Source organism: Orycteropus afer, unplaced genomic scaffold (genome assembly GCF_000298275.1).
Source record: "Orycteropus afer afer isolate SDZICR_OR568_19922 unplaced genomic scaffold, OryAfe1.0 scaffold00509, whole genome shotgun sequence".
NCBI classification, from domain to species: domain Eukaryota; kingdom Metazoa; phylum Chordata; class Mammalia; order Tubulidentata; family Orycteropodidae; genus Orycteropus; species Orycteropus afer.
Genome location: NW_006922096.1, coordinates 826,998 through 839,356, shown reverse-complemented (window position 1 = coordinate 839,356; position 12,359 = coordinate 826,998). Strand labels below are relative to the sequence as shown.

Genomic DNA, 12,359 nt, shown 5'->3' with positions numbered 1-12,359 from the left:
GATATTAAAATATTCAAATTATGTCCTTAGGGTAGAATCCTATGGTTGGAATCACTTGTCAAAAGTTGTGCATACATATTTTAAGATTCACTGTACATATTGTCAAATCCCTTTTCAGAATATATAATCAGTCTGTAAAATAATGTTCCAGTTCTGCACTCTTTATGGGTGAACATTATGCATTTAAATATCTGATAAATTTCTATTTAATATATTGCTTTTTTAATATGTCTCTGATTGTTAGACTGGTTTATATTTATTGGCTGTTGACATTTTTTTTTCCCCTGTGAATTACCTTTTCATAATTGATGATCCTGTTTCAGTTGGAGTGTTTTTTGTATAAATGTTTAGCATATATCTTTTTCAGTCATATTTGTGGAGTTTATTATTTAATTTTTAGATTTGTTTAAAATGTTCTTGACTGCCATAAGTACGTTTTATGCAGTCAGATTTATTGACTTTTTATTTTTATAGACATTTCTATTTTTTTCTTTCAGGAGACTAGGCTCAAATATATGGTGCATATTTTGTATTTATTATATTACAATTTTGGCAGAATTGTTTTATTAGTCTTAGGATTTAATATATGTCTTAGTGAACTATCTTGATTCATTATAGGATATAGGGATTTTTCCTATATATGGCTTTGAAGTACCTTTTAAAATTCATCCTTAGGAATTGGATAATTAAAATAATTCACTTCTTCATCAAAATAAGATTTTCAATATGTAAATGAATGGTTCTTTGGGATTCTTATCCACAAATGTAAGATGGTTATAACACTTGAAATCAATAAGTAGTCCAGCAATTTTATTGACACTGTCTTTTAATATTTAATCTGCCCAGGGTTTAGATAAGCAACAGGAAAGAAGTTGTTGAATTGATGGAATTAAATGTCAGACATCTATGGCGCTAGGTAATATATTTTAGGATTCACTCTTTGACAAGTCGACTCAAGAGTTAACTTGTCATTACTCCTTCTCTCCCTCGCTATTTTACACAGAGACAGTTAAACCTATCATCATGGGACTAGAAAGAAAATGTGAAGTTTGAAATGCTCACAGCTAATGGGAGATTTTTGCTGATATTGTAGGAGGACCATTGCATTTTTGGATTACTTTTTCTGCTTGCTGAAATACTCGCCCACTCTAGATATTTATAAGCAAACAGTGTTAAAGGTTTTGCATTATATTTAGAGCTTAATTACTAGGTAAAAAAAAAAAATCTATGCAAAAAAGGCATAAGAAATTAAATTTTTCTTTTTACCTAAGCTCCTAGACTTGGCACGATGTAATTTTAATTAAGTCTATGTAATGGAGTGGCGTGATGTTTTTCAGGGAAATTACTTTAGTTATACCATTTAATTTAGACAAATACACCGAACAACAGAATGCTTTTGAGCTAAAGGTAATGTAAGGTAAATGAAAAGGCTGGAACATGTCAGGAGTATTAGAGCAAGTGTCAGAATTCTTCAGAATGAAAATTACAGAACCACGAGGTCAGGCTGCTGTTGTGTGGAAAGTAAAAACAATAAAGATGTTAAAAAGGTAGAAATGAGAATTATAGACACAATTGTCAGAAAACAAGTAGCAGCTTTAACAAGTTTGAAGATGTTAGAATAAGTGTGGGGAGGTGCTTGCAGCTTTTGAAGAAGAGGAAACAGGAACAACAAGAGGATTTTTGTTTCTTTTTAAAATGTTGTTGTTGTTGTTGTGTGCCGTCGAGTCAACCCCGACTCATAGCGACCCCTCCTTGGGTTTCCGAGGCAGTATCACTACGGAAGTAGGATTGCCCAACCTTCCTTCCGAGGACTGGCTGGTGGGTTTGAACCGCCAGCCATCTGGTTAGCAGGCAAGTGTCTTAGCCACTATGCTACCAGAGCTCCCTCTTTTTAAAATAAGACAGTGAATTATCAACAATAGAAATAGATTACTAAAAAAAAAAAGGAAGACTGAACAAAGGCCCCAGAGCCCATGTTACTCATTCCTTTTTCTTAGGATTGAATCCACAGTGCTCTCTCATAATCTGAAAGCAAGATTAAATCCTTTTACTTTGGTGTAAATATACTTTAAATAGATCAGCAATTAATTTATATTTCAAATAAAAATTTTTATCTGTTGATGTTTTTGTGTGTAGTTAAGTCGATTCTGACTCATACTGACCCTATAGGATCTGCCCCATCGGGTTTCCAAATTGTAAATCTTTATGAAAGCAGACTTCCACGTTTCTCTCCCCCAGAGCCGCTGGCAAATTTGAACTACCAACCTTTCACTTAGCAGCCAAACCCTTTGACCATTGTGCTACCAGTGCTCCTTGGAGTGAATTAGAAGGTTCAAAAGGTAGACTAGCATAGAGTTTTAGCCTTTTAGGTATATTGATACATGTAAGGTGGGCTTATAAAAATGTTTTTGTTGTTATAATTAACTATAAGGGTATTTTTATTTAAAAAATAATAAATTTGTACTGAAATACTACCCAATAAGTTCATAAACAGTCATTCTGGTGTAACCTCCTCTGACAGTGTCAGTTATTATGGGCCACTCCCATCCCCCCACACCCATCTAGTGATACCACTGGCCTTTCAATCACATACAGATCTGATCTGTGACATTTAAAGCTTTAAGATAGGGATTTGGGAATCATTACCTTACATGTTATTGTTGTTATGTGCCATCGAGTCACAGCGACCCCTCCTTGGGTTTCTGAGGCAGTATCACTATGAAAGTAGTTTGCCCCATCTTCCTTCCAAGGAGTGGCTGGTGGGTTTGAACTGCCAGCCTCCTGGTTAGCAGTCATGACATGTCACTGAGGAGTCCTTGGAGTTTGTGAGTACCTTGATTACCACCCTGTTAATTAGAAAAGAAAATAATCTTGGGAACCAAAGCGAGTAACCAGAAAGAGAAGAGGAAAAGACAGGAAGAATTGTGTTTTAAAAGCCAAATTGGTTGGTAATTTTTTCCTCTTTTTAAGAACTAGAATCATCATCAGTTCTAAAATGTTGGAAAGTGCAGTGAGCAATATCCATTAGAAGTCACTGATAATGGTTGCCACAACGGTTTCAGTTCAATTTTTCAGAAACAGAATAACAGGGATTGGGTAATGAAAGAAGGTAAGATCACAAATTCCTCTACTTTAGGGAGAGACGTGACTAAACAGGCAAAAAAAGAGTTGTAGTTGGAGCTAGCAGTAGATGGAGGGTATAGGAGGAGTTTTTCTTATGACAGATGAGACAAGAGCACATTTATATGTGTTTAAGTATAATCTGTCTTGAAGTGAGATTTAAAAGTATATATATATATATATGTATGTAATTTGAAATGCTTTTTAAACTTTATAGGACATTGTACATCCATGGGCATACCAAGTTGGATTTCACAGTCTGGCATACTGCAATTGAGAAAGCAGCAGGTACAGATGGTAATGCGTTACAAGATCAGCAGCTCAGCAAAAGTGACGTTCCCATTATCGTGAACAGCTGCATAGCATTTGTTACACAGTATGGTAAGTAGCACAGGGTTTTAACTCAACCTCTAGAACTCAGTATCATTCTTAAATTTTTTAAGTGATACTTCTGTGGGACCGAATTAAAGTCCTTTATATTTGTAAAGTACACTAGTGGAAAATAAAAACATGTAGCCACTGTTCAGCTAACTGCTCTTCTTTCTCCGGATAATACCCATTCAGAATATATAATGTATCATTTTATAGTGATATCTACCATTCCTTCTTCCTTTCATGCATAGCATTTTTTAAGTAGCGTATTGAAAGAATCTATACTATAAACCATTTATGTTAAAATTTGTAGACTAAAGACTATTTTTTCAGAGAATACAAATCTAAAAAATAAGCCCATAGTAATTCAATATCGTAAGCGTGTTTTAAGAAGTATAAACTATGCAGTAATGTATAAAAGAAATTGTTTTTCATGTGCATGCATAAAATGTGTGTGTGCGTATGTACATGTGCATTCAACATGCTATTGCCACATATTTAAATTAAGAAGCAATCATAATTTTAATGTTAGATATATTTATAACAGATATTTTTACCAATAGTTGCAAGTAAAAAAAAAATTCTGATATATACCTTCATTTCTACCTTCATTTTACTTTAATATGCTATAGAAATCTTTTGGAGATGCATGTAAAGTAATCTTTATTCCTCATTTTAAAAAATTACTATGAATCCTTTAAATTATTTCTTTTTATAATCTGCTTAATCCAACAGGCAGAAGTTTAAGTATATGTTTAATATAAAATGTTGTATTATCTTTAAATGTGTAGATAAGTGTCATTGCTTTAGATTACGAATGTGAAATAAAATAAACCGATAGGTATTTTGAAAGCCCTCTTAACTTTTTTTGCTTTCATGATAGCAGAAGCATCTTTGGGTGTTTTTAATTGGAAAAGCAGTTGTGATCAGTGGGAGTGTTACAGTGAAATATCGTGTTACTAGTTCATTTATTGAGTGTCTGTTGTATGCCAGCCAGTGGTCTTTATAGCAAGATGGTAAAAAGTTAAAGTCATGATTTTCTGTTCTAGTATGGAAAATTAACAGTAAACTGGCATGTAACAAAATCTTAGAAAATAAATGCTATAAGAAAATTTTTGGAAATTATATCTGTGTATATTAATCTCTTCTATTCTGGGGTAATCCCATTTTAACTGTTTCATTTATTTTATATGTAATCCAAGTACAATTATCATTAATGTCCAGGTGCATTGTGTTTAGGTGGGTATTATATATTATTTCCAAATATGTATGTGATAACGTAGGTGAATATTACTATATGAAGTTCCTTCCTATGATAGTTTGTTTATATTTTTCTTACCAGCATAATCATCTGTTTATTTGACAATGAGAGAGAAAGAAGGTTATCATTTTCATTTATTACAGCCATTCAGTCTTAGAATACTTGCATTTTGCAGGCATATGTGAATTGCACATGTTAGGTTTTAGCAAGAGCATAACCTCATCGGCAGTTGTCACATGATGTTATTTCATAGTTGCCTAGGGTCTTAAACTGGAAAATGATTAAATAACTTGACTAACTTCAGTGTAGTCAATTTAATATTCCTCTAGATAAATCAGAAATTTCCTTGTAGTGTTGATTTGAATTTAAAATCAGTAAGCGTTAGGTTGTTTTCAACTAAATTTCATACACTCTAGCACAAGGAAAATTAACTTGTATATTAAAGTAATAAAGCCGATGAAGACTGTTTATATTTCCTTTTCTTTTCTTTTAAATGAGCAGAACATGAAGGAAAGTCCCAATTTTATCAGCACGTATAAAAGAGAAGATTTGATGTGAACCTAGAAAAACCCAGTACACATGGCTAGCTCAGGGCTTTCAAGGTAGAAGTTATTTTCATTTTGAGCTTATAGAAGAAAACTAGTCCAAAGAGGGGGGGATGTAGAACAGAAGTTCAGATTCTCAGGGACTCTAGATTCTTTGGTGCCATGGAGGTTGGATAAACCCCTGAAACTATTAGCCTGAGATAATCTTTAAACCTTAAACCAAAATTATCCATGAAGTTGTATTCAAATCAAACAATAGTTAACCTTGACTAGTGTAAAATGTATGCCTTGAGCATTATAATTTCTTAAGAACTGTCTGTATGGATCAATTAACAATAAAAGCTTGAAAGATTAGATAGGAATCTTAGAGGGAGGTGGGCTTATGTTAATGACAGAAGAAACTCAGAAAAGGAAGGTGAGAATGGTTGCACGACTCAAAGAAAGGAGTCAATGAATTGTACGTTGAAGTGGTGTATATTCTGTTGTATATTCTGAAGAACAAGAAAATAAAGTTAAAAAATGCACAATGATATACCACTTCAAACCTACTGGAATGGCTGTTATCAGAGAAATGGAAAATAACAAGTGTTGGACAGGATATGGAGAACTCTGAACCCTCAAGTATTGCTTGTGGGAATGTAAAATGGTGCAACCTCTGTGGGAAATAACTTGGAAGTTCTTCAAAAAGTTAAACATGGAATTAACCATATGACCCAACAATTCCACTGCAATGTATATTCCCCAAAGTCTTGAAAGTAGGGACACAATGTTCATTATATATCAATATTCATTGTAGCATTATTCACAATAGCAAAAAATAGAAACAACCTAAGGGCCCATCAACAGATGAAAGGATAAACAATACAAAATATTCAGTCAGAAAGAGGAATAAGTCTGATGAACCTTGAACATGTTATGCTGAGTGAAATATATCAGACACAAAGGACAAATATCATATGATCCCGCTTACATGAAATATCTATAATAGGCTAATGCATAGAAACAAGAATTTATTATTATTAGTGGTTACCAGAGGCTGGGGAAAGGGAAATGATTAGTTACTGTTTAAGAGATTCTGAATTTCTTTTCAGTTGATGAAAAACTTTTGGAAATAGGTAATGAAATGGTTATACAGTGTGATGAATTCACTTAATGTCACTGAATTACATTAAAAATGGTTTAAATGGTAAAAAAATACATATATAGTTATTGTTATGTGCCATCGAGTCAGACCCGATAGCGACCCCTCCTTGGGTTTTAATTTTATTATGCTAATACATTATATTAGCATAATAAAATTAAAACAACAACAAAAAGACAGCAGTCTTGGAAGGTTGGGCAATCCTACTTCCGTAGTGATACTGCCTCGGAAACCCAAGGAGGGGTCGCTATGAGTTGGGGCCGACTCGACGGCACATAACAACAACAACAACAGACCTTTTTTAAAAAATGTAAGCCTGTAGTGTCAAGGTTTGGATTTACTAAGTACTGAGTTCAAAAAATGAGTTTCAGGTTTAAGTTCTCTTTCTGTTGTTGTTTATTTTTATGAATTTGAGTAGCTAGTTCTTAGGGGTTGCTAAGAGTCAAAATTGACTTGACAGCACTGCCTAGTGCTGCAATCACAGAAATACTACAAGTGGATGGATTTCACAACAGGAATTTATTCTCTTACAGTTTAGGAGTCTAGAAGCCCAAATTCAGAGTGCTGGCTCTAGGGGCTAGGTAAAATCCCCTCCACCATGGGCTTCAGCTCTGCCTCTTATTCCAGGCCCAGCGGAGCTGGAGGTATCTCCTATCTCAGACAGCTGCTGGCTGCTTGGGCTGACAAACGCAAGGTTGGCAGGTAAAATGGCACAGTGCCAAGATCAGCAGGCAACATGACCGATCACTGGTTCAAATCTGGTAACAATTCCAAGGTTGGTAAGCAATGCAGCAGGCCACTGGATGGAGACTCAGCCAAATGCAGTGCCAAATAGGCCAAAAAGCTAGAGAACTTTCTCAAAGCTTCTCCTTATATACTGGAAGCAGGCCATACCCTGAAGGCAACTACTTAACAGCTCACAGCAGATTCCACCATGGAGGTGATTATAATCTCATTATGGGGAATAACTACATCCAGCTGTCCAGCCACTCAAAATCAAGCTCAGCCAACTTGACACACAACCTCTACCACCAAAAGCACCTAACAACAGTTCTTGGATAACGCATAGTGACCCCTCCTTGGATTTCTGAGGCAGTATAACTATGGAAGTAGATTGCCCAACCTTCCTTCCGAGAAAACTATTTTAGTTTATGTGAAAACAAAATGAGTTCAAATTCATATTACATTAACTTATTTGAGTACCTTCTATTAAAAATTTACTCACCTAGGTGCGTAATCTGTCAGAAACTTAGTAACAGTTGACTTTTATAGAAATTGCTTATTCTTGCATTCAGCACTTGGTTACTGAATACCTACTGAGTTCATCAAAGCATTGTGTAGGTCCTGGATATATACAGATTAAAAGACATAGTTCTTACCTTACAGTTCATAGATTTATGGATGAAAGACAAAAGGTGAACACATATCTACATCTCATTGTACAAAATTCTATCGTAGAGAGCTTCAGGGGTTACAATAGGTGTTCAAGGTATGGGATAAATTTCATCCAGTCTGGCAGTGGTCACAGAGGACTTTGTGTGTGAAACATGGTGCCTTAAGCCTAAAGATAAAATAGGAGCTAGTGTTCAGAAGGAGAAAAAGATTCCAAGAGAGAAAAACAAATTGTGTTGAGGTGAAGGGTCATAAGAAGATTGTTTAGGGAATTCTGTATAGTTGCATGTGACCAGAACTTAGTGTTTGAACATAATGTTAATAAAAGAGTCAAGAGAGTTAGGCCAGTTAATATAAGGTCTCATATATCGTTATAAAATCCCTATAGGCAATTGGGAGGATGGTATTTATATTTTTAAGCATGGTGGTTAACACCAACGGACCTGTATCTTAGATCAGGCTGTCATCATTGGGATTGTGGGGTACACTGGAGGGATGTACCAAAAAAGAAGATAGGGAATCATGAAAAATGTAGTAAGGAATTGAGGGCACAAAACAATAGCATGTTCTCAGAAAGAGATCATGATTAAAAAAAATAATTTTATATATATGTGTGTGTATGTATATGTATCCATACAACTTTTTTACTATCATGAATGACAAATAAAAGTTTGATTTGTGAGATGTTAGGAAGAAGGCAATTCTGTACATTAAGATAGAGGAACAAGATGAAGAATATGTTGGGGTTTGGGGATGAGATGGAGGAGATGGGAGACTTAATTTTCTTATTTTGATTTGTCTATGCATATGTGCAATATATGTGTATATGCATATATGTATGTTGTGTGTGTGTGTGTGTGTGTGTCCATGTGTAATTTTATAAATTAAAACCTGGGGGAAAACATAATGAAGTTGTTGAGGAGATGAAGTTAGATGGAGTTACCCCAAATATTTTGTAGATAAGGAAAGAAAAAAGAATTGAGGATAGATTCCTTGAATCAACAATTAATCCTAGATTAGCAAAATAATAGAAGATTGGAAAAGCAGCCATGGAGAAAGGGAAAAAATAAAGATATGAGATCATGATATCCTGAGAGCATGGGATTAAAAGAATTTTAACAGAAGATTATTTCTAGTGTCAAATGCACCATGATGTTCTCATAAGATTAAAAAAAAATGAAAAGCATCTAAAAAATAGATTGTAACTTCTTCTCTTGATGAAAATGATTCCAGTAGAGTGGGAATTGAGGATAGAAGCAAGATTATATGATTAAAAGAACACAGAGATATAAAACTCTAGAATGGATAATACAGGAAGCTCAGCTTGATTTTCAGTATTCTTCACCAACACTATCATTCAAATGCATCTGTCTTCTGTTGTCCTTATTCAGTGTCCAGTTTTCACATGCTTATAAGGTAATTGAAAATACAATAGCTTGAGTCACACACACCTTAGTCTGAAAGTGACATCTTTGCTCTTCAACACTCCAAAGGGATCTTTTGCAGCACATTTGCCAGTGCAATATGTCATCTGATTTCTTGACTGCTGCTTCCATGGACATTGATTGTCGATCTAAGTAAAAGGAAACCCTTGACAATTTCAGTCTTTTCTCTATTTATCTTAATATTGCTTATTGGTCTAGTTGTCAGAATTTTTGTTCGCTTTATATTGAGATATAATCCATACTTAAGTCTGTAGTCTTTGATCTTCAGCAGTAGTAAGTGCTTGAAGTCTTCATTTTCAGCAAGTAAGATTATATCATGTGCATATTGCAGGATATTAATGAGTCTTCCTTGAATCCTGATACTGTGTTCATATGGTCCAGCTTCTCAGATTATTTGCTCAGCATACAGATTGAATAAACATGGTAAAAGGACACAACTGTGGTGCAAACCTTTCCAAATTTTAAACAACATGGTTTAAAAAATTGATACACTTGAATTGTGTTGGCCAAGAATATTGAAAATACCATGCTGCCAGATCAAACAAATCTGTCGTGAAAGAAGTACAGCCAAAATGTTCCTTAGAAGCAAGAATTACCATACTTCATCTCACATACTTTGTTCGTGTCATCAGAGGGGACCAATCCCAGGAGAAAGGTCACATGCTCAGTAAATTAGAGGGTCAGTGAAAAAGGGGAAGACCCTCAATGAGATGGATTGACATAGGGGCTGCAGTGATGGGCTCAAGCACTGGAAAGATTGCGAGGATGTTCCAGGACTAGGCAATGTTTTGTTCTGTTGTACTTTGTTGTCTTTTGAGTCTGTGTGAGTTTGATGACATATATCAGCAACAACCAGAGGAGTTGTGGGGTAATATCAAGAAAATAATACATGAAAAAAAGCAAAGAGTCATTAAAAAGAAAGGAAAGGAAGAAAACACCAAAATGAATATCAAGAGAGACTTTGAAACTTGCTCATGAATGGAGAGTACCAAAAGCAAATGGAAGAAATGACAAGATAAAAGAGCTGAACAGAAGATTTTGAAGAGCAGCAAGAGAAGACAAAGTCAATTATAATGAAATGTGCAAAGACTTGGATTTAGAAAACCAAAAGAGAAGAACAAAAGTGATAGAACTGAAGAACTTGAAGCCTTGAGTTGCAGTATTGAAAGGTTCTTTGGGCAAAATATTGAATGATGCAGGAGGCATCAAAAGAAGATAGAAGGAATACACAGAATCACTATCAAAAAGAATTGGTTGATATTCATATGTTTCAAGAGGTGCCATATGATCGAGAACCAATGGTACTGAAGGAAGAAGTTGAGGCTGCACTGAAGAAATTAGTGAAAAACAAGACATCATTATTGATGGAATATGCATTGAGGTATTTCAACAAATGGATGCTGAGCTAGAGGCACTTGTCTATACTGAGTAACTTGGAAGAAGACAGCTACCTGGCTCACTGCAAGAGATCCATATTTGTACACATTCCAAAGAAAGGTGATCCTACAGAATGTGGAAATTGTCAAACAGTATCATTAATATCACACATAAGTAAAATTTTGCTGAAGATAATTCAAAAATGGTTGCACCAATGTTTTGACATGGAACTGGCAGAAATGCAAGCTAGATTCAGACATGGAATGAGGAATATCACTGCTAATGTTCGATGGATCTTGGCTGAAAGCAGAGAATACCAGAAGGATGTTTACTTGTGTTTTATTGACTATGCAAAAGCATTCAACTTGGTGGATCATGACAAATTATGGATAACTTTGCAAAGAATCGAGATTCCAGAACATTTAATTGTTCTCATGAGGAACTTGTACATAAACCAGGAGGCTGTCATTCGAACAGAACAAAGGGACACTGCATGGTTTAAAGTCAGGAATGGTAAGTGCTATGGTTGTATCCATTCACCATACTTATTCAATCTGCATGCTGAGCAAATAATCGAAGAAGTTGAAATACTTGAAGAGCAGCATGGCATTGGGATTGGAGGAAGACTCATTAACCACCTGTGATATGCTTGCTGAAAGTGAAGATGACTTGAAGCACTTAATGATGAATATGAAAGACTACAGTCTATAGTATGAATTATACCTCAACATAAACAAAATGAAAATCCTCACAACTAAACCAATAAGGAACATCATGGTAAATGGAGAAAAGATTGAAGTTGTCAAAGATCTCATATTACTTGGCTTCATAGTCAACCCCAATGGAAGCACCAGTCAAGACATCAGATGTCATATTGCACTAGGCAAATCTGTTGCAAAAGACCTTGTTAAAGTGTTGAAGAGCCAAGATGTCACTTTGCAGAATAAAGCTCTGGTAGCATAGTGCCTAAGGCACTTGACTGCTCACCAGAAGGCTGGCGGTTCAAACCCACCAGCCACTCCTCGGAAGGAAGGTTGGGCAATCCTACTTCCGTAGTGATACTGCCTCGGAAACCCAAGGAGGGGTCGCTATGAGTCGGGGCCGACTCGATGGCAAACAACAACAACAACAACAAAACCCAGGCCATGGTATTCTCCATTGTCTCATATACGTATGAAAGCCAGATAGTAAATAAGCAATACCAAAGAAGGGTTGATGCTTTTAAATTATGGTGTTCGTGAAGAATACTTAAAGTACCATGGACTCTCAGAAGAACTAACAAATCTCCTAGAAGTGGTGCAGCTGCAATGTTCCTTGGCCATGAGAATGACTAGACTTCTTACCTACTTTGGTAATGTTGTCAGAAGGGATCATTACCTGGAGAAGGATATCATGTTTGGTAAAGTGGAGCATGACTGAAAAAAAGGAGAAGGCCCTCAACAAGCTGTATTGACACAGTGACTACAACAATGGGCTCAAGTATGGCAGGGATTGTGAGGCTGGTGCACAATTGGGCAGTGTTCTGTTGTACATAGGGTCGCTATGTATTGGAGCTTACTTGATACCTAGCAACAACAACAACTTCAGCAGCAGCTTGATTTTGAAAGGAAGAATGACAAGAGACCCTCAAGGGAACAAAGGAGGGTTTTTGTACTTGTATCATCATCACTATCTCCGCAATTCCTACTACTATTAACCACTACTAT

The 12,359-nt window shown here is 35.5% G+C and overlaps 1 protein-coding gene across 1 annotated transcript in view; it reads left to right on the top strand.

Annotated features, from left to right (window-relative positions):
* Nucleotides 1–12,359, top strand: part of ARAP2 (ArfGAP with RhoGAP domain, ankyrin repeat and PH domain 2) — a 333,696-nt gene that overhangs the window by 220,503 nt on the left and 100,834 nt on the right. Inside the window, 2 exon segments of the mRNA XM_007955550.2 lie at nt 3,338–3,501; nt 6,390–6,413. Coding sequence (XP_007953741.2) covers nt 3,338–3,501; nt 6,390–6,413 — 188 coding nt within the window.